The sequence below is a fragment of the Anomalospiza imberbis genome, chromosome 5 (genome assembly GCF_031753505.1).
Source record: "Anomalospiza imberbis isolate Cuckoo-Finch-1a 21T00152 chromosome 5, ASM3175350v1, whole genome shotgun sequence".
Taxonomy (NCBI): domain Eukaryota; kingdom Metazoa; phylum Chordata; class Aves; order Passeriformes; family Viduidae; genus Anomalospiza; species Anomalospiza imberbis.
In genome coordinates this window covers 12,462,782-12,486,702 of record NC_089685.1, presented here as the reverse complement: position 1 = coordinate 12,486,702, position 23,921 = coordinate 12,462,782, and the positions used below count along the sequence as shown (strand labels likewise).

The following is a 23,921-nucleotide window of genomic DNA, read 5'->3' as shown; positions in this document are numbered from 1 at the left end:
GTACATACCACACAGTATTACCAAGGATTTTTGTTTCCTTTGGTGTATAAGATTTAAGTTCCATTGTTTCCTCTTAATAATTCAATATTTTAGGGTTAATAAATGTTATTTTTATAATCTATTTATGATAATTTTTAGTCCTTATTCTGTGCTGGGAAAAGTGAGAACTGTTCCATATATATAGATTTGCACTAAGCTGTCTATTAACCACAGAGTTCATTTTTTCAGTCTTCTAAAGAGTGATCAAGCAACCTTGTTGCACATAAACGTGATTTTTTTGTTGTTGTTGTAGAAATTAGTATGGTGGAAAAATATTCTGGCTTTGACATATGATGAGGTTTCAATAACCAAAATGACATAACAAAAATGTCCATGATCACTCAACCTGACTGTGATTAACAGTCCTATGCTCTGGAGATGTAGGTGTCTAGATATTTTCCATGCTTTCAAAGAAAAAACAAGTGATGAATGTATTGTTTTGCTGATCTAACAAAAATATTTTCTTCTCTTCCCATAGACCACCACTGGCCTTAACACAACGACTGCATCTGTGCTTCAATTTTCCCTTGGTAAGTTTAGATTACCCTTTCACCCGAGAAAGTGCAAAAAGTCCTTTCTGTAAAGAAAAATGGCCCTAAAGTTCAGGGTTACCTTTCGGGTTGATGTTATACTCAATATGAGGGATTATTCTTTTTTTTTTTTTAAACTGCAGTATATTTATTCATCTCCTGACATGGAGCTACTGTTTTAAATTTTGGAAATGAAAAGCTACAGTGGATACTGTGATGAGCCATGTTTGAGTTCTGGTTTTTTCTCCTATTTTATAGCCTGATGCTTAACATTATAATTTCTTGCGCTTTCACTGAAGAGGGATTAATGTTTCTAAAAAAATAAAGAAGGGTTTTGCCATTTAACCCTCCCAATATATTCCAAGTTACACCAAGGTAGTGTTGTTTTTAACACATTTGTACAAAGAGAACAGGTAGGTCAAATGAAGACTTAAATGCTATTATGTCCATATTATCTACAGCATGATTGCCTGCTGTATTACTTAGAATACTGTGAGTTCTTGCACATTTCACTGTGCATTTGTGGATATAAATTATGGTAGAGGCTGTGGCTGGGGCTGATTTGAAAAACATCTAATTTGTTAACTCATTTCTCAGTGTTCAAAATATGAAGGAAAAATGTTCTATTGATATAAATGGTTCTGTAAAAAAGCAAGCAGGAAATATAGCCTGCTTCCTCTGTGGACCCCTGGATATGGGTTTCCAAATCATATTCCTATTTTTAAAAAAGTAATTCTCCAGAAGTATCTCAAGAGATGTGTGATTAAACTCTGGAAATCTCAGTTGAAAATAAGAACAATCACATAGCTTGGAAAACAGCTTGGGTTTTTTGATGGATTGGAAATCAAAATCCTAGAAAGCTCAGAAATACACAATTTAAATTTGTCTTTTACCTGAAGTTGTTCATTTGGGTATTGGAAGTTATCAGTACCTGCTACTGACTGCAATGTTAATACATCTAAGGACTGGTATCTATCCTTTTATTTTGAATTACTGGTTTTAAAAGGCCAGAAAAAATGTCTCCAATCCTCAACTGAATCCATGCATAAATATCAGGTACCTCAGATGAAAACCAGCCTGTTGCTGCCCTGCAGTTTCATTCAGACAGTGCAAGCATAGCAGCTCACTTGATCCACTGGGATGTGTTGCTCACTGGCAGAAGCACAGGGAGAAGTGACTTCTGTAAAGCTGCAAGTTGGTGATGATGGAGGAATTTCACTTTTCAAGAAAATTTGCAAAAATCTTCTATGGATTATTCTTGCAGTGACTCAGGGTGGTTAACAGCAGGGTAAGGTGAATGGGCTGGTAGGTGTGTGTTTGCTGTCACAGCCCAGTGCCTGGTGTCTGCTGCAGGTGAACTGCAGAACAATGCAGGCTCACAGAAGTTTCAAAATGAGACTTGATATTTCACTAGGAGCATTTGTGCCTATCAGATGGGAAGGGTCAAAAATAAGAAAAAGGATAAGAGAGAGCTGAGCAGGAAATACTCTGTATGACAAGATTTTAATGAATATATCTTAAGAATGCCTGAACCCATACCAGTAGGAACCAGTAAAATCCTCAGTATGATGGAGCAGAGAGGGGTGGATGCACATCCAAGAAAACCACATTTCAGCCTCCAGTTGAAAATGTATCATGTTCCCCCATGTGCCTGTGATGAGTTTGAAATACAATGCAGATTGGTTTTGTAACTGATAGAAGCCAGCATGAGCCAGGGGACTGCTGCTGAGCTCAGCAATACTTGGCTTCAGAATCCAGTTTCCAGCTTATTCCCAAATGTCTGATTTAATCATAACCCCGTTTAGGGACTGATCCAAGGGAATTGCTTTTTATTTTAAAGAATGTTTACCACTTTCTATCAGACATGGTATAGCTTAAGCTGTAGTCTTTTGGGGATGTTTTTATGTTAAATTTGTGACATAGCTTTGGCCTTATTAAAGAGTGCACATTTTAATTTCTCTTGCCACTAATTATCAGATGGAATTTTGTATTTGCAGGTACATAGGCAGTAGGGAATTAGGAAATGAAGAAAAAAATTCTGAAGCTAAATTCTGGTTTCACCATAAATTCCAGATCCTTTCAAACTCTGTGATCAGGGAGGGTAACAAACTAGTGAATTTTTCATTAGTTGATATTCTGTGTAGTTTCCTTCATGTATCATATATTTGGTAGTTTTGCTCTTTAAAGGCCAAGGCAGTTGGAAAGGTGCACTTAAGAAGGAGGCTTAATTAGGATGAAAAGGTAAATAGTAAGGCATTTCCAGCACACAGGACATCAATGTACATTATCCTTTCTGAAGGAGAGGAACTTGTCTGTCATGCAGCATCCACTTAGAGCTGGTCCAGGGCTGGGGATGATATTTGCACTCATGCACTCTGTGCCCAAGTGTGCAGAAAATTTTGATTACTGCAACTGTCTTAATCATCCATCACTGCATTTCTCCAAGACCCAACACTGGCACGTCTAGCAGTTTCCTTAATGTTCAGTGGGATTGTTAATTGAGATATTTAAAGCAATGCCTTTGGGCTCTCTCAGGCCAGACCATCTGATTCAACAGCTTGGGAATTGCAGGATATTGCACAAAAGCCTCTGGACTCAGCTGCCACACAACATTAGTCTGATTCATTAGCTGAAATATTCTCTATCTCCAAATCTGAGCCTTTTCACCTCAGCTGCATCCCTGGGCTTCCCCAGGGTTGAACGTGCTCTGTCATTCACATGGGCCACTGCCGTGGAAGGTGACTCCTCGTACTGAGAGATTAGCAACTGAGCTAAATACAGAAAGAAAGAGACATAAAATCCCATGGGGGGAAGAGGAAAGGCTTTGAGGGAGCAATGGCAAGGTGTGAGGTGTGCAGGTTGTTGTGCTTAAGCTTGTTCCTTGGGTGTTCTCCTCAGCATGTGCTCTGGAGGCAGTGGTGTGCGTGGGCAGTTCAGCACTGGCAGGTGCTTCCCATCCCTCCCTCCTCTGCAGGGCCTCTGCTGCAGCTGAAGATGCTGTGATGAGCATCAACACTCAGCCTGGCCTCCAGGGCAGGTGCTCCTTGGAGCCATCTGTGAAACAACGTGAAAATTGTTAATGGAAAATAATGCCTTGAAAAACTTTGTTCCATGGCTCTCTCCTTATGTCTTAGTATGACCGGATCATTTCTGGCTGTTTACCAGTATTTGAAAATGAGAATAACTTGATACGAAAACCTCCCACTTTTCAGCTTTGTTATGAAAATTCCTTCATATTCCTCTGAAAACAGGATGACTTTGTCAGTATCATATGCTGGATAAATACATAATGTTTGTAAAGCACAGTCCTACTTTAAAATTGCTTTCCCTTCAACTTTCATGTCATTGTCACAAAGATCCTCTGTCATTACAGGATTAGCAACTAGCAATTCTGCCCCCCTAATTTTCTAAAAAAAATTCTAACGTCCTTACTATTTTTCCTTAAACCAAAATTTGTTTATGGGGGAAGGGTTTTTTTATCTTCTGAGAAGGAATACACCTTCATATATAAGAAACATTTGGCAGTTCAGCTCTGCTTCTTGAGGATCAAGCCATTAGTCTTGCAAACAAAGAAACACAGGTTCAAAAGCATTGTGCTTTATTTGGAGAAAAGCTTGGACTTGGCCTCTCCCTTCCAAAATATTATTAAAACAAACTTTTGTAAAAGTCAGGTTCTCCAATCTATCAGGGTGATAGATGAGTCAGCCATTAATCCTTATTTTCAGTCCCCTTCAAAACAACCTTTGTATGGCAAATACGTGACCTGCAGTATTTAAAAGCTGTTTGCAATCATAAACCAACTTTCCCTAATTGATTATGAGTGACCTGAGTTATGGTCACTTCATATGTGTAATATTGGTGTATATGCTTATCTTGATGAATGAAACCTCTTACAAGAATCTCAATATGATGCAAAATACTTTTCCTGCAATAGATAAAATAATAAAGCCTGTCCCTATACTTTTGGTGGACCCTGAGAATACCACAGAGCTGGCAAGGAAAGGACTGCTCTCTGAGAGCATTATTTGCTGTGAGCATGAAAATCTTGAAGATGCATGAGCACAGGTGATCTTCAGTGCCTGAAGGCTGCCAGGCCCTGGCACTGGAAATTCTTTAGGTATCTTCGCTGCATGGGTCATATGCTTAATGCCTTAGCTATTGCTAAAGAAAAGACTTGACATGAATCAAATCTAGCACATCAACCTTCAGTAAAAAGAGTTTTCAGTGAGGTTTTACTATCAGGCTTTAATCTGTGAGAGTGCTTTGTGATTTTGCCAGATGGACTCTGTTTGTCTTCTCAGGAAAATCCCAGTAGATATTATCCAGAATATGGGTCACTCATGTTGTGATTTGCTCACTGGTCTGGAACCACAAGCATTTGGACCTTACTTATAGATTAAGACTGGCCCTTTTCTCCCACTGCTTCTGGGATGGGATAGGATAGGATAGGACAGGACAGGACAGGACCATTTCAGTTGGAAGGGACCTACAGTGAACAGCCACCCAAATATTTCAGGGCTGACCAAGAGTTACAGTTTGTTGTGAGCTTCTTTAACATCACCCAGTCACTTCTCTGCCATCTATTGCTATTGCACCTTCCATTGTTCTAAATTATTTGACCAAGTTAATTGTTGAATAAGCATTTGACAAGTATTCCATTGAGGGTTCCACATGTATTGAATTAATCTATTACAATCACTAACAATACCTGCCAGCAGTTTATCAATGTATCCTTAGTATCTTTCTAACAGAATCCTATAGTAAGGGTAAATGTGTGTATCTATTGGTTTTAATATGGTTAAAATATTATTTAGAAAAATTACTATTGTTATTCAACTAGTCAGGACATTTTGGTAATTCAGGGTGCAGAGATGTTGCTAGGGGCAATCTTCATTCTATAGTACCCTTTTCCCACATTTTCTATTTACCTCCAAAGGAATTAAAATGCCAAACTCTCTGCTTTTACATATATAAATATTTCCTTGACAATCTTACAGTATAATCACTTAAACCAGTAACAGAAATAACAATTTCTCCGATCTTGTTCAACACACTTTCTACACTTGCAACATTATTTTCCGGTTGAGTAATCACCCCTGTCTTCACTTCAAATTTCCTGAGCTTTTAAAATCCATCAGACCATCAGTTGTACTTAACTGCTGAGATTTGCCTGTGATGACTTTACATTTGTGCTGTCATGTTTTTTAAGTGGTGAGGTGTATGTGCAACATACCAAGGATTTCTATGTGGCTTAGTTTATTTAGAGTCTGTTTTTAATACTGCCGATTTCACAGTCCTCTATGACTGTCATTCAGAAAACTATTTAAATTCTGCTATTGATTGCTTTTACTTAGTTTATGAGTAAGGGACACTGATTTGGATGCAGATCTTTGACATAATGATTCCAAAAGGATTTTCATGTCATGTCCTGCTTCACCCTAAGACATCAGGTTAGTGAATCATTTGCAGCAGACTTTATTTCTCTCCCTGAACTACCAAGGTCACTAGGATCTATGTGAAAGCTGTTTTACTCAGAGAAATCCATGGCCTAATGGTCTTGGTGATGGTTGTTGAAGACAAAGCATGGATAGTGTTCATCACCTTTACAAAGTAAAATGCAATTTTTTTCAGGCTTATTTATTCCACTTATCATTTTTAGTGGCAATTTGCCTTTGTTACCAGTGTAGTCTTGCAGAATTAAATTATAAAATTTATTTTATCATGTAGATAATGGAAATTATGTGTGCTCAACCTACAAATTATTATTATCATTATTATCATTATTATTATTATTATTATTATTATTATTATTATTATATCTCAGCATCATCATTAGAATTGTGGAATGTGCCCTTTGGATTAGTCCTTACCTGATAGGATTCTGTGCTTCAGAATTCACATTTACTTCTCTATTAACCTCAGCAAGTAGAAGATTGTGATGAACAAAAAATAATCTTACAAAAATAAATAGTGCAGCTGATTCACTGAGCTCCATGTATTTCTGTGGAGCAAACAGCAGTCTCTCACTGCTAGGGCTGTCCCCTAGAGCAGCATCTGGAGGACTCTGCAGAGATGTTCATGGGATGATGATCCCTTCTGCTTCCCACCAGAAATACCCCAATTCTACTTTGGCTCAGCCATGAGAACAATGATGACTACATTTAGCCCCATGTAACCGTCTGAAGACATTTATCATTTATGTTCTTATCATGTTTTAATTCAGATCTGGTGGCAGCTGTTATATTGACAGCAGTGTTTTTATGCTGTTTATCCTCTGCTTGAATTCAGACCACTCAACAGAACATTTCCAAACATGTTTTAGCTTTGGCTGAAGGGAACCACTGCTGATCATTTCCTCTTAATTTCCGGTTTTGTTTAGTCAGTTTTATAATTAGCAGAAGCTATTGGATGACTGACAAATGCTGTAATAGCATTTTGTGGGACAGCCTCAGCATAACTGGATAGAGATTTCCTTCAAGTTTGCTAGGAATATTCACTCACACATCTCTAGAGAAATACCAAAGTGAAAAATAAATCCCTTCTGAATTCAGCATGGAGGAGCACTTGATCGTGTAAATTCATCCCTATCTTGTTAGCTGAACACCAAAAAACCTCATAGAGGAAGCTGTGGTGCCAAATGTTTTGGGCATGTTGAGCCACCTCCTTTGCTTTAGTCACCTGCATGGATGATTTCCCTCAGTGACACAAAATTCTTTCTCCGGTGCCTTCCAGGTTTCCTGTGCAGGCATGGCACATCCACACAGTTGTGCTCATAGTGGTACCAGCAGGGAGGAGCAGTTCTGGTGGCCACAGATTCATTATTACTAGAGTTAGATTCTGTCCCTTCTCAGCAACAAGAGCACAGCGTTAAAAATATTTGAACCCTCAGGTTGTTTTGTCCTAGTTTCTTTCCTATACATTTGGGAAAAGCTTGAGAATTTAATATAACATAACTCAATACCAAAATTGGTGTCATTCACCATTCTGCATTTCTTCTGCTTGCTTCATTTCCCATTCCCTCCCAATAAAACAATATGGTTCTTTTTTGTTTTGATTTTTTTTGCTTGGCTACCCAAATTGCCATTTGCTATTGTTTGACATGAAACCTACTAATTTCCCTTTTCTGGTGGAAAAGCTCTTTGTGTTGATGCATGGGTTATACATTACATCTAATATGAAAGAATAAGACAGGTAAGTAATATCATCGAGTACTCTTCACATAGCATGTGAAAATGTGAGGTGGTGTTTATTTATTTCGCCGAGTTTTACAAGAGGGGCTGCCTAGGTAACACCTAGATTGAAACCAGGGTTTAAAGTTGATGCTGTATTTGAAAGACATTTTAATGGCCTTGGGGCAAAATGATTTGTGTTGTTTTGGCTAGCACAAGGTTACAATGAAATATTGTCTTTATTACTTCTATACCAGGGTTTCTCAGCCACTGTTGGGAATTAAAATGTGAGTGTTAAAGATTTACTACATGGAGAAAAGCAGAAGAGATAAAGAGCCTCAGGATTCAGATCCAGGGCAGGTGGCCATGCCACCACCTTGCAGACAAACGTGGGCCATTATGGAATTGATCACTGCAAATAATAAATGCTGGATTACAGACAGACCCATCTTAATCCTGCTCATATCATTGTACACGGATAACACTTTTGTATGATTAAAAAGGTCCATTTTTAAATTAAACAACAAAGCATCTGTAGCTCCTGGGGTGGGGGGCGGGGGGGAACTGAGAAGCCCCCAGCTCAGCAAAGCTGTCCTGGCTGTTTCTCTAGTGGTGACAGACTGAAAAGTAAAAGCAGATAAAAATAGAAAGGCCCATCAGGAATTGCAAAAGCCAAGTCTTACCAAGCTAATTATTATCTACCTTCATATACATTTAAAGGCAGGCAATCAGTTTTACTGGGTTTCTCAGCGCAGAATTTGCTTGAAAAAAATTATTTCCCAGATTTTTTTGCTGCCAGAGGATTTCACTAAAGCAGCCAAGGAAAGCCCTTGAATCTGTATATTCCAGATAACTCCTTTTACACAGCAGTTCTTGGGACCAATGTGTGCTTTCTACTGCCCCTAGACTGGACTGGCTGTAGGGATCTATATAAAACTTTCCTGCAGGATTTTAATATCTTTACCTTATTTTCTTGCTCATTTTCTTGATTCTAGACTTTCACAGCTGGCTGCTAAACACAGTTACACAAAGCATCTCTTCCTATTTACTGATATGTGTTAGTGTACTAGTGAGCTACTTTCACATGGTATAATTTACATTTTGCCCAGCTTCATTGAGAGGTCACCCTCTCACTTAGGGGGCCTCCACATAATCTGACACTAACTGTTTAATGGCAATAATGTTGAAATGTAGAATATGGGTACCTCAGTAGAAAATGCTTCCTGAACACAGGGGTTACTATTTTGTCAGACATCCAAGAGCAAATGCAAGTATTTTGGAAGCATTAATGATGCTATTGTTTCAGTAGCTACAGTTCCTGGGTGTCCATTTCAGCCAGGTCTAAGCAAGTTTGCCCACTTAGCCTTCAGCAAGGTGTTTTGTTGTATGATGTTGGTGTACTTAAAAGCATGGTTAAATTTAGCATCATGCAATTATTTCTTTGGCAACAGACTTATTACCCAAGCACATACCTGCTGGCTGTATCTCAAAAAGAGACACTATAAATAGCTTTACATCAGAATAAATTGGACACTGGCATGAGGGAAATACAGTTTTCTGCTTGGCTTATTTTTCTCTCCTTAATGTTCTCAGCACAAAAAGCAATATGAATTGTGATCTGAGCTTGTTCATTAGAAGAGAACAAATTTGTGTGAGTGCAGGAAGCACATTAGATCTCTGAATATAAATAGACTAAGAGGAAGTTGTACCAGATAAGTATTTCCTCAGACTTCTCATCTAAAGGAAATTAGCTCCATTAATTCATGAAAAGTACATTTGCTGTTATTGGGAATCCTGGCAGGAGGTGGATGGGAAGGGACCCGTGGGTGATCACCTGCTTCACGCTCCAACCAGGATCACACCTGGGGCAAGGGCAGCCTGCTCAGAGCCGCATCCTTCTAGGGTTTAGCCTCAGATTAACTTTTAGGACTTCATTTAGGAAGTTCTTCTGAATGATTTTATCAAGTGTATTTACTAATTATTCTTCCCCTCATCTTTTACAGTTTTAAAGTGGTGGCTTTTAGCCTGCTCATCAACCCTTTAATTTTATTTAGATGTAAGAAACTACCCAGCATTTCTGAAATGGAACAGCAGCCTAAATCTGCCAGTGGAACAAAAATTAGCTGCTCTCAGAAACCTGCAGAAAATAAATAGCTGAGACTTTATATTACTAAATTTGTAATTCTCACTAATGCTAAAGTAGATCTGATTTTTATGAAAGGCAAACACCATTGGCATTTTTTTCCTAGTGCCAGATATTTGTTTTTGATTTTTTATCAGAACACATACAAGAGTACAGACAGTCCAAATCATTTTCCCACAAGAGAAAGAAAAGCAGCCAGCAATAAAAATATTTGTTTCCATGAACAGATAGATGATGATTACAAAATAAAGTGCCGTTCTTACAGTTTTTAATTTGAATATTTTTTACACTCAAAATACCTCTTTGTACTCTGAATTCACTCTACAAATAAGGAAAAGCTGTTTAAAAAGTCTAAAGATCTAAAATGTCATAGTTAAAAATCACACTTGTAACTAAATTCAAAGTTGTGACTTCAAAGAAAAATAAAAATGCTCTTGTGACCTTCTCTTGAGAAAATTTTCAGAAACAGAATGGAATGCACAGTGCATTGCATATTTTTGTATCAGTGCATCTTGTATATCCAGCACTAAATATTCTGTATTTTAAAATGGCTAAAACCATCTTCTTCTGTATCAAAAGCCAATATAAATATGCACCTAAAAAATATCAGAACCCATGGACCATTCATTATACCAAACTGTATGGTTCATTACTTTGGAAAAAACTATTAGCAAGCCAGCCAGATTTGACCACTAGTCATTTATATTATCCAGTTTGGCTTAATTCAAGTGATATCACAAAATTATAATCCTTAGCAAACACTAATCATTATTCATCCTGTTAACAAAATTAATCAATGTAATCTAGTAGCATTAGATATAAGGGATTCTTCCCAGCACCCTTTTGTTTTTCAGACTGCATACAGGACACAATAGGAACCCTTCTGCACAATTTTTGTCTGCATCTTTCTTGTGCAGTCCCCATTAGACTGATTCTCCTTAAAGCCAGCATTAGATATCTCATCTGCTTATCCACAGAAGCACTCACAGGAGCTATCAAGGAGTTGTCAAGAGGCAGAGGACATTACACTCTATAAGGAGCAAAATATTGCTTCCCTTGCAGATGGCACCCAGTTTTATCTCAGCAAAACACCAGCTCTGATCAATGTTGTTAAGAAATCTTAGAGACCAACAGCTGTATGACTTGGGTTTCTGTGAATCTGACACAGTTGGAGGCAAAGGCGTAGTGAGAATTAATTTTGCCTGCCATTGTCAGCCTGGATACAAATAACTGAATATCTGGATACAAACAGCTGATATGCGGTGCCTTCAATAACATCTCTCCTGAAATACTATGCTTTTAGTACTGCTACCAACATGACATTTGAAAAATAAGGTAGCTAAAATATTCACCAGTACTTCAGCTGGCCAAAATGAGCTTAAGAAGACCTAAAATTAAAAAATACAAAAAACCCATGACTGTTTCAGTTGGATATGCTGAGAGTGGTCAATGCTTGTCAGGTCCTGGCTATGGGTTACCTATCCTGTGAAACAAGCAGCAAAACAATTAAGAAACATACTTTTGTTTCACTTTTCTATTCTTTCCTGTTTAGCTAAGCAGAATTAACAAAGCAGTTGTCAGGACATGTTTAGCAATCCCATACTCTGCCAGTCAAAACCCCCTTCTATTAGCATCAGTGCCTGGACTCAACTTTAAGAAAATTTTGTTTTATTGAAATTTGGCTTAGGAAAAAATCCAAACATATAAAGCACCAGCCAAATAAATTAGTGTTTCAGAATATTCAGTATATGGAAATGGCTGGGTTTTATAACAAAAGCTGCTCATAATTTTTGATAAGAGACAAAATTTCTGCCTGAGCTTCAAATGTATCATTTAAAATTAAATCATTAAAGGTTGTCTCTAGCTTTTCTCTGAAAGTTTTGGAAGTCTGTGAACATCAGATTAAAGTCTCTCAAAAGGAGTAAAATTACTCCAAAGGAAAAAAATACTTTATTCCTGAAACACAAGGACAATCTTGCCTCATATATATGTAAAGAAAAAAATTGGCTATTCTTTATTGGAGAATGGTTTGGGGTGCCCCCTGCTCCCAGTAGGCAATTACACATGCAAGCCCTTAATATTGAAAGTATAATCCTAACTCTTAGCCAGATTTATCTAGCAATAACCTCACCAAGGCATCAATCTTGCTATGACATATTCATCTTAAGGAATAAACAACATTTTTTCTCTAATGCAGTAGCTTACTAACACAGACTTGTTTACAGTAATCATCGTGCAGGTTTTGCTACCTGTTTTCAGGGCTAATTCAAATCCTGGGCTTTCCTGATTTAAAGTAAGCCAAATCTAATCTCATTCAAAAGGTTTAATGTACAACTTTTCCTTCAGAGGACAGGAAGATGTGAATATATATGGCATGATATCCTGCTCCTGCTTCTCTGCTTGGAGCTGACAAACTGTTTATTACCATCTCTGGGAGCTGTGGGAAGGACACCTCCCTCCTGAGATGAATTGGCCCCAATTCTTGTAATGTTATTACTTGAGTTCTGATCATATTTTTGTACAGAAAGTCAGAATATAGCTTTGCTGGTCGAGGTAGAGGCAAACATCCAAAAAGCAGATTTCTATTTTAAATAATCCTAGTTTAGGATTACTGAAATAACAGTGATAGGGACCAACAGCCATAGTACTAAATAATAGTAATATTGAAAGTAATATTGAAAATTATATTGAAAGGCAGTGACTCACAAGACCATCTCAGTAAATCCTGTCCTGTAGTGCAGTTTCATGTTCAACCTCCTCGCTTTTCTTGGGGAGAAATTCTTAATGCAAACTAGGATGTGTATTAGTTTTGTAAAAGATTCAAGTATCAGATCAATACCTTTTAATTTTTTTTTTGTCAGTTTGAGTTTTGCAGAATTAGGTACATGAAAAATAATCTTAATATCTTATTGAGTTAAGAACATACAAAAAGAGGGTTTAAACACTGATAAAAACACATTTGTCATCACAGCCAGTAATTGCTGCTTGAGGACTTTCCCAAACTATCTTTAATCTTAATACAATCCACTCTGATCGTTAAAATAATAATGAAAACCAGCATTTGTCTCTCCTTTATTGTCTCCACTGCTCTTTTTCCAGTATCAAAAGTGAAATACCGCACCTACCTTGCAAAGTCTATATTGCTGGTTATTTTTACTGTTTATGTTATCTTAATTTCATCTGACATAAAACTCAGTATGTTGCTGTTTTACCTCACAGCCTCTGACTGGCCAAAGACATCAAACTGGCTGTAGTTCCCTGATTTTTGAACTGAATTCCTCTAAAATAAAATGAACAAATGTGATTAAGGGTTGGAACTCCTAAATTCCACAGAAGTAGGAAGTGACAGCAGATGTCGCTCAGTAAAGTAGACCATCTCAGCAGATGGGCAAATATGAAATGCAAAGGCTTTTCCTGACATCATTTGGCTTTAATATGATAGAAATAAAATGCCTTGTCAGTAAAATATAACCAGACAGTTGCTTTGTAGTCATTTTGGATACATGGCTGGTAATTCAAAGTCCTGCTGCCTTTGCAATATTAATTATTCTGTGCCTCTTTACAGCAAGAATACGTGTCAGACCAGCTGAACATACCACATGCAGCTGTAGTGGCTCAGAAGTATCTGTTACTCTATTTGCAATTTAACATTAGTGAAAGATACAGGAAAACAACTTTGTGGATCATTTCCAGGAATCTAGCTGATGTATCAGAGAAAATTTTAGACACAGGACTTCATCCCATGTTTTGGAGTGGTTTTCCCCCTGTAGAGGTATGTGATGTGTGTCTCAGAGTAGAAAAGCAGTTCTGTAGGGCTGAGGGCTGTGAATGTGAACTGCCTCAGGGGAGTTGGGGCTGCAAGCTTTGTGCTTAATGACATATGTTCCCATTAAAATGTGTAAGTTGTTCTCTTGTACTAGTGGTTAACACCTTTTTAATCAGGCCATTTATTTCTTTTACAAAAATAATCACCGTGGGTTGGAAAATGATAGTATTTTATTGTCAGCAGTGTGTATATACATTTATACATATATTAAAATATCTATTTACACAACTTCCAGTGTCGTTGAACGTATCTGAGACACACATAAACATAACACACTACTTGTGGCACATATAATACATACTCTTAGTGTGAGCAAAGCTGTGTTACTCACTCAGTAATATCCTGATGCCATCAAAGATGCTGTTTAATTGAGAGCTGCTTCTCTTGAACATGGCAAGTACATGATGTCTGCTGCTTTCAATCTCACGTGCTTATGACATTGTATCTTTGGAGCAAAGGCCAGGATGTGTCTGTTTCACTGAGCATCAAATTTTCTGAGATGGATGAATTATCTGGTGTCTGAGGAAAAATAGTCTTTTTAGTGTGTTTAATTACAGCTCAGGTTGTTTATCATGTTTTCTGGGACGAATTTTTCAATCTTGTTTTCATCTTATTTTGACTGCCCCATGTATAAATTGTTAAGCTCATCTTTTGTGACAACACCCAGAAGGCACCCTTTTATAAATCAAAAGTAAATATATTACCTTACCTTGCAGGGGTGCCATAAGGCTTAATTAGTTCATTTTTGTAAAGTGTTCTGAGATTCCCAGATCAGCATCAAGTGTTTGTTATTAATTATAGGATCTAGGGAGCATATTGGATGATTTCTTAATTTAATTTCCTTCAGGCAACCTTAAAATAACTAATTTTGTAATATCTTTGTTCTTTTAAATTCCTAAATCACATTTGCTCTTGGCTCAAGTAATTCTGTATATCTTTTCTTCTCACTGTATTTTTATTTGTAGACTTTTTTAATTATACAGTAATATGAAAAACAGTCTTTTACTATTTTCCCTGTGACTTCTGCTATGTGGATTATTCTCTAATAATAAGGTTTTGCTTAAACATTAGATGGTGGATTTTTTTCCTGCAGTTGGGGGTGTTAAGTAATTTACTTGGCTTCCCCTGGGAAATTTGCAGAGATTACATGGCACTGCTGTGATTTATCATTTCTACTTTATTTCTGACTCATAAAGCATGCATTATTTTGTGTTTACTTTCAGCAACAGATCACAGGAAATTTCATCATCAATCAAAGCCCTTTAAAATGGGGAGAAGTGATAAGGTGACAAAAGCACAGTCAGCAACTGTGGTTATTGGAGAATCATTTATGCTTCATTGTGTCGTAACATTTCTCATTTTATTGTTTTCCCAGGATCGGGCTCGTGTCGCTTTAGTTACTCAGATCCCAGCATCACGGTGTCCTACAGTAAGAACAGTTCTGCAGATTGGACTCAGCTGGAGAAAATTAGGTTTGCTACAGCTCTTTAATAATTTTCATGTTTTCCAGCTGAGCAGGTGGTGTTTAAACCTGGCTCTTTCAAAAATTGTTTTATTTGTTAACTTTTCAGTTCTCCTTGTTCATACAAAAGATGAGGGGTGAAATTCCTGGCTAATTGCAGAACTGCCACCAGGTTTGGTAAATCACAAATTCATCCATTGAGTACGTGGGAAGTGAGGAAGAGAATCATTTCACACTTGAAATGCAACTCCAAAAACCAGCAGGTTCAGAAAACTTTGATGACTTTTTACATTTTAGCACCACTTTTAATGTTAGCAAGGACCATATTTTATAATGTTTCATGTTTCTACTTTGGTAGATTAAAATGTTCAATAAAAACATTTTATAGTTTGATATGAACACTTGGCTCTTACCACTCTTGTAATAAGAAGATTATGACGAATAGTGCCTTGCTTTTAAACCAGCTGGCATATCTGAAAATGCAAAGGATTATGAATGGAAAATTTAAATATTTTCATCACAATAGCCACACCTTTAAAGAGAGCCAGTGTCAAAGATGGATTTTTCTAAGAGAGCGTATTTTATTAAGTAATAATAGGAAAGACATTTTGTGCAATGGCATAAAATCATAATTATGCAACTGGGGAAGAAAAAGCTGTCATTTATATGTAATATACTCATAGCATCTCAGTGTGCCTTCCTGAATTACCTCAGTGTCAGTGCTATACAAGTGATTTGCTTGAGCCTATTTTCAGTCCATTGAGGCAAATTGCAGAGCAAAAGGGTCCTTAATTTCTGATGAAGAAGCAAAACTCTCGCTGCAAGATTGTGTATTTCAGTATCTCATTCTCCAACCCTTTGTGGGAGTGGAACTACAATTAAAAAAACCCCATAAATTTTAGTAAAACAATTGGTGAAATTCTTGTCTCAGAAAAAAATAAAGCGAGAGTAATTCACTGCAGGCACTGAAGTTGCCTCAGAGTAACCACACAATGCATTCTGTTTTTCTCACATTTATGGAAATTACACACCTAGTCCAAAACATCAGCTCAGTTGCTCTCATAGCTCTGCAAGGCAAGAAACTTAAGAGTTGTGAGGAGGCAAACACAAGCCCTTGAGACCAAATTTTTTTTGAAGCAAATGTGCGTGCAGCTTGACCTCTCTTTCCTCAACTTTGATGCTGGAGCCAGCAGTAGAAAATAGGTCAATAGAGCAATGTCGTGCGAAGTGGAGAGGATGAATTATGGAAGGATGCTCGTTCCTCCTGTGGTCCGTATGAATTGCAGTGTTTATTTGAATGTGCCTCAGCAGATTTCACAGCACTACATGCAGCTCTAGGGAACAGCGGGAGAACTGGGGAGAGATGGGACAGGAGGGCATCTGTGAAGGGGAGGTGTTGTATTTTGTCAGTGGGATGTCAGCTCTGGACTCCTGGGATGGAGGGCAGAGGTCTCTCGGGGAAGGCGGTGCCGTGTGTGGGCTCCAGGAGAAGCGAGGACAGCGCCTCAGAGCAGTGCTGCACTGGAGGGTGACAGACACAATGTTTAGCAAGTGCAGGGAGATTTGTGGGGGCACATTCTGGGTGTGAATATGGGACAAATGCAGTTGCATTTCAGCATTTTGCTTTGCTTTCAAAAGAGAAGTTCCTCTATTTTCTGCTACGAAAGGAAGCTATTGGTGGCATTTTTCCCTGAAAGCTCTGGATTGTCTCTGACAAACTATTCACCCTTTAAAGCAGCACTACCAAGGCAAATAGAACATTGACTAGCTGACATCTTGTAAACCTCATTTTTGTAACTCCTTGCAGCCTGAGGTTTGAATATAGCTGATTCACATGCTGGGTGGTTGTTGAGGTTTAGCCCCACCCAGCAGCCAAGCCCCACACACACTCTCTTACTCCCCCACCAGCAGGACTGGGAAGAGAACTGGAGTGGTAAAAGCCAGAGAACCCTTGGGTTGAGATAGAGACACTTTAATCGGGAAAGCAAAAGCTGTGCAGACAAGCAAAGCAAAACAAGGAATTAGTTCAGTGCTTCCCATGGGCAGGCAGGAGCTCAGCCATCTCCAGGAGAGCAGGGCCCCATCACATGTGATGGTGACTTGGGGGATAAACACCATCACTCCAAACATCCCCCCTCCCTCCTTCTTCCCCTCACTTTATATACTGAGCATGGTGTCGCATGGTCTGGAATATCCCTTTGGTCACTTGAGGTCACTTCCTCTCAGCCTCCCATGCATCCCCAACTTCTTTGGGGTGAACCTCAGTCCTTTCACAGATCTCTGAAGAGCTCAAGGCCTAATCATTGCCTAATAGTGATACTCAAGGTCTGACTCTCTGGCCCTCATTCTCTATTTTCAGCAGCAAGAGAGGGGACAAATTGTTTCTTCTGTATTGTTCTTGAAGCAGAACATGGAAAGAAAGACAACCTGGCCCTTCCCATCCACAGAATTATCCTGACAGCAGGGGTGTGGGATTGGAAGGACATGTTTGTCAGAGAAAATTCCTAGCTTTTCTCTCCAACCATTCTGCTCCATCCAAATCTTAAGAGACTGAGGTATCAGAAGTCAGCAGATTTTTTTGATGAAGCAAAAATCAAATATTGTGAGACCTGTTTTTGTAATGAGCTTCCTTAACATTTTCTTTTGGCCATACCTGCAAAATACTTGACAATACCCAGTCACCATCTGTGACCAGCACTGAGCATGGATGTGGTCCTGCTCTATCCTCCTGCTCTCCAAACATCTGCACTGATCTGTTGTTTATTGCCTTAGCTTGCACTCTCTTTGAAGCCAGGCTGCCTGTTTGGGCTGGACGTGCCCTGCCTGGCACAGTGCCTCAGGGCAGGTATTTTCTGATCTCCATAGAAGCTTTATCAGCATACAAGGGATGTCACCACAACCGTGTAACAGCTAGTAAATGTGTTAACTGAGGGAAAAGTGTTCCTGACTATGGCTTAAAATTGGTCTAATTCCCTATCCTTGTTTTCAGTGCCCCTTCCAACATCAGCACAATCATCCACATCTTGTACCTTCCTGAAGATGCTAAAGGGGAGAATATCCATTTTCAGTGGAAACAGGATTATGTTCTTGCTGGTGATGTGTATGAAGCCTGTTGGGCATTGGACAACATCCTGATCATAAATGCTGCTCACAGAAAAGTTGTGTTAGAAGATAATCTGGACCCTGTGGATACTGGCAACTGGCTTTTCTTTCCTGGGGCCACAGTTAAGGTTAGTCTGATTTTCCATGGTTTAATGTTATTATTACTCTAGTAAGTAGAAGAAATCAAACTGTGATCATAAGGGTGTTCAGGCAACTCCATGTGCTTCTAGCATTGGGCTCTTTTTAGCTTTGTTTCTATGCTTTCTCTGTCCCTTTGGGGCTCTCTAAAACAATGCAACTTTTCTGCCATGTCCAAAACCAAATGGCATTTATACTGTCATGTCAAAGATCATGTAACAGAAAATGAAAAACAGCTTCCTTTTAGCAAAACAGTGCAATATTTTTGAAACAAATTCAAGTCTTTCTGTTAGATATTTTAAATACCTGCTTTTTAACTTGGTCTTGTTCAGCTGCAGCTACTCACTTCACAAATCATCACAAAAATAAGGTTTCCCACTTTTTCTATCTGTGAATATCCCATCTCCATTGCAGCATGCATTCAGTTAGTGACTGCTCTTTAAGACTCTCTTTTTCAGTATCATCCTGTTTTGATATGTGAGATACAGCTAAACCAAGATCCATTCTACCTTGAGAAAAACTCTTAAGGAGACCAACAAGATCTCTGTGCACAGAGTACACTCACATGCAGATTTGTTTAATATTTGGAAAACAGTTGGATTCTTGCTGTCTATGTTTCAAAGCAGACAGAAGTTCAACAGCTGATAACTTTCTGGTTTCATCCTATTTTCATTCACAAAAGCAGTTTTGATGTCAGGGTTCATTTATGATGCTGTTAATGGTTTTGGCAATTGCACAGGAAACAGATGTCGAATACTGAGGGCAGTAAGAGTTTGGTTTTGGCCTCATCCTTTTCTCACAGAACATGATACAAATGGCTTCAAATTAATAGTTTAAGACATAAATTAAGATACATATTCCCACTAATCTACTAATCATAGTGCCATCTTAGTAAATAATTCTCTTTTTTGTTGCTGTTCATGATTTCTTTTGGTTGATTGTGGAGGCTGTTTTGGGGCTGATTTAGTTAAACCCAGCTTGTTTGTGCCAATACACAGCTAGGCATTTATGAAAGACAAAGGACCTAAACCTGGCAATCACTGAGCACGGAGAGTTTCTAGACAGAAATCCCATCAAGTTCAAGACTTATATGTGACATGAGTGAGGTTTCACCAGCCTACAATTCCTCCAAGCTGATCTTTTTTTTAGGTACAAGTGAAATGTGCAAATGCTTGTTTCCAGCTGACCTCTGACTCTGTGTAGCCACTTACACCAGGTTGAGGCTATGTGCAAGACTGTGGTGTAGGCACACTGGATTAAGGCTATGTGTGAGGCAGGCCTTTAATTCTTCATGGGACCCTGCAGTGTGTCTGTATTGTCACCAGAGCACTCCTTCACTCATTTCAATTTTAGCTCGCTGCAGTCTTCCTCTGATTTTCAGGAACAATCTTGCCAAATATAATTTGAACAGATTTTGCAATGTGAATTTCATGTTATGTCAAAAGTAAGACTATAAATTGGGTCAAGATTTACATCAGATCAGCATAAAACCTGTCGTAACATTCTAACACCAAGAACAAATTTTTTGACATTTTTTTTTGCTTTTCATATTTGGACTATTACATTAAAATGTACAAAATTTTTCACTATTTCCTTTAAAACACATCTAATCTCAGTTCATCACAAACATAACATTTTGTACAAGTAGAAAGGTAAGAATCCTTGTAGATTGTGCTAATGACATTAAATATGGCATGGAGGAAGGATATAGGAAATTTCTCTATCATAGCCAAAGTCATTGGCATACAGAATAGTATTTGAGAAACCCTAACAGTGTTACAGGGGTATCTTCCATCACAGATAATTCTAGTTCCCTTTTTCTACAAGCCTTTTTGCTTTCCAGACAACAAGAACTTGCTAAATATTCCTGATATTTGTTCACAAAGTCTGTATAGCAATTTTTTTTTGTTTACACTTTTACTAAGGGGTCAGCAAAATGTGTCTCATAGCTGTCTGCAGTGGCCAGTGATAAGGTCTGAGGGAATGACAAGAAGCTGTGTCAAGGGAGATATAGGCTGGCTGTGAGGAAAAGGTGGTTGGGCACTGGAACAGGCTCCCCAGGGCAGTGGTCACAGCACCAGCCTGACAGAGTTCAAGTGTTTGAGCAATACTCTCAGGCATGTGGTGTAATCCTTGGGAAGTCCTGGGCAGGCCAAGAGCTGGACTCTGATAGTCTCAGTGAGTACCTTCCAACTCAGGATATTCTATAATTCTATGAAACTTCATTGCTGTATCCTGCTACCTTTTATAACTCTCATCTATGTGCTTTAAGTTCCCATACTCAGTGTCACGATGCTGAACTTCATTCCAATCTCACAAGACCTTTTCTCCGATACCCAAGCCTGTTTGTGCTGTACAAGTTTCAATTCACATCCTCCCATCCTTTCTCAATTAATATTTTAGAAAAACTAGTCTTAAAAATATTTTTTGAGGATCTAACATATAAGATTAGGCCATTGGACCACTCTCTGTCCTTGACAGCAAATGACATAGCAGGGTTCGCGTCCACCTAGGCAGATGCTCTCCTCCTAGAGGAGTGGTGTCATCCTTGCTGCCTGCTGAGTCCCTGGCTCATCTTTGAGGGTACATCCCTTGAAGATAACACCATTGGAGTGGACAGTGAGAGTATTACTGGGAAATTTGCAGCTATGTGTTCACTCATTCCAGTTTGGTGGGTTTGGATGCTGTGTTCTCAACAAACACTGTGGGAACTTTTCTGTGCCCAGCTTGGGAAGCAGTTTCTCCTCCTCTCCCAGTCTGCTTGAGCTTGGCCCAGGGATTTCCTTGCATTTCCTGTTGCCCTCAGGAGCAGTTGCTGCTCGTTTGAAAGCACATGGCTGGTTGCAGACGCAGCTGGACCTGGCTACTGAAATAGGATGCAAGCTGAGAGATAAGCCATTGAGCTTGTGTGTTTTGGTTCCAAAGAAGACAGCAAAAGGCAACAGAGATACTGTTAGCAAGGCCAAGCAACCCTTAGGAGATTAATTGGATCCACTGGAACGTGTTTATCTGTGTCAGGCTGTGTGGAAGGGTGTTGAACAGGATAAATTCCTGACTGGGTTTCAATATTTCCTGTGACAGCTCTGAGCATGAGCATGGCCTCACAACTGAGCATGGTTAGGATGTTGCTCTGGTGGTTGAGATTGCTGAAATGCGTGGAAGTATGCTATACTTCTGTCAATATTGCTCCTTGGAGCTCTACTCCTATGGAACAGAACACTGATTTCAGTTTTCATTGGGCACTTCATATATATTGTATATTTGACCAGAAATTGCTGAACTTTGAGGTACAACATTTGCAAGTTCTTTTGTTTTCTCTGATTACCCTAGTCCAAAACTGGTTGTGCAAGCTCTAAAACTATTTTTGAGAGGGGAGACAATCTCAGTAGTCTTAGTTTATGCTTCTGCAGTGCTTTGATTACACAAAGATAACACTGAGACCAAACCACCTGAATCTGGAATTTTTCCACATTGGCAAAGAGCAGTATGGATCATTACAGACACCAGAGAGACAATGTATCTGGTCATGGTGTGTTAACCCAGTGAAACTTATCATCTTTGAGAAAAGTCAAGTTACATAATTGCTGACTCTCAGTAGTTGCTGCCACTCTTCATTTAGGGGCTGGAGGTTACCATTCAGCTGGACAGCTTGGTTTGTTTGGTCTGCAGGGTTTGGGGACTACACCTGAGGCTGTTGGTGCTGAGCTCTGTGTGTACAGCCTGGCATGGGATGGGGCAATGGGGGCAGGTGTGTGCCAGCCTCACTGAGAAGGTTGGGGTTAGGTCTAGGGTAACTGATCCATGTTACTTACTACAGTGGGAATGACCAATAAACCCTACAAATATTCCAATCCCAGTATCCTGATTCAGAAAGCCCTTTAAATAACAGGTCATCACCATTCAGCTCATTTTCATTTGTCAGATATCCATGCCAGTGTAGCAGAAGGGAAAGTTGCATAAGAAAAGAGTCACTCACACACCGAAAAGTATGCTGAAAATAATTGTAAAACACTAAGACATTTTACCACACCCTGAGCAGAGCAGGGCTGTGCACACCTCAGATCTGCAAGTCCTTCCTGAACCTGCATTGTTGTGTGTTGCTGAGCAGACATGCACACAGGCCTGAGAATTTGGCAAAAAGAAAGGCTGATTTAGCTATTTGATCTTCCCTCATTCCAGAGTAGATTTACAAATATCTGAATACTCTGTTAATTAATGGAATGGCTTTGGATAGTCTTCTTCTTAAACAAACATCCTAATCTATATATATATTTTGATGTTTGTTTGTGCTAAAATAAACAAGATTTTTTTCCTTTTCTTTTGCTTTTAAATTCTTGCTTTAAAAATTGTTCAGGTATCCATTTGCTGAATCAGTTCAAATGTATTTGTTTGAAGAAGGAAAGGTAATAGTCTATGTATGCCACTGTGAAAATGTCAGACTGAAATTGCTATGACTATGTATTAGTCAAAATTACAAAAAGATAGATTCTTCTGACAAAATTGCTTTATTTTTTGAATAAGATTTACCAAAGCAGTATTTGGTCTGTGGGCCAAACCCAGCCTTCTAGCAGCTGCTTTGCCTCACAGGAGCCCTTATCCACCACATCTTCCTGGGAAGAGATGGGCAGACTTCCTGCTGCACCTCATCTGAGAGACATTCCTGCTTCTCTGTGGGTGGAAGGAGGAGTGTGAGAGGGGAGGAGAGTTGAAGAAAGCAGTGCAGGGTGCACAAAACCTGTCTACCAGCTCCCTTTAGATTGTGGCCATTCAGAGCTGTGCCCATGAGGAAGCATTTGTGTCCTAGCCCATGGATGCTCTTGCTTTGTAAGCACACTTGTAATTAAAATAATAATACTTAGATACAATGCCTAGGAGTTCATTAGAACTGACAGGTGGTTGGCTATAGTGCTGTGAGTCATTTGGGCAGCTGAGAATTGATGTTGGGCAGCAATGCTGAACCTACACCTTTCTCCATGCCAGTTCCCCATGGCTTGGAAGTGTTGGGAGGGATGGCAGGGAGCCAGCATTAGCTCTGAGCTGGTGTCCAAGCACAGGGGGGTCTTTCCTGCCCCCTAGAAGGAAAGAATTTGATCTTCACAGGTCACTGTGAGATGCACATCAATAAAAATAACATATATTGACCCTTTAGATGCCAAAGAGTAGAAACTATTTTGCTTTATTCCTACTCCCTCTGATTTTACAGTGGTGTGAATGCACACCATTGCTTTCAGAAGAGCAGGTGCTCAGGGCAGAGTGCTCCAAACATCAGTAGTTCCCAGGGCATGGAGGAATAGCTCAGATCATGCCAGTTAAATGACTCATTAAGGAAACTGGTCATCGCCAGAGTGATCAGAGTTGTACAAACATCATGAAATGTCCTAGAAAACTAAGAACCATACAAATCATATGAATCACTCATAAACAGGCAAAGTGGTTTGAGCATTAGCCTTTGAATAACAGTCTATAATTGGAAATGATGAGTGCAAACACACTTTATAAAATGTTTCTTGCT

The 23,921-nt window shown here is 39.0% G+C and overlaps 1 protein-coding gene across 1 annotated transcript in view; it reads left to right on the top strand.

Annotated features, from left to right (window-relative positions):
* The window catches only part of RELN (reelin), a 275,790-nt gene that overhangs the window by 133,631 nt on the left and 118,238 nt on the right, over positions 1-23,921 (top strand). Inside the window, exons 8-10 of the mRNA XM_068189636.1 lie at positions 518-569; positions 15,083-15,179; positions 18,159-18,399. Coding sequence (XP_068045737.1) covers positions 518-569; positions 15,083-15,179; positions 18,159-18,399 — 390 coding nt within the window. The remainder of the gene's footprint in view (positions 1-517; positions 570-15,082; positions 15,180-18,158; positions 18,400-23,921) is intronic.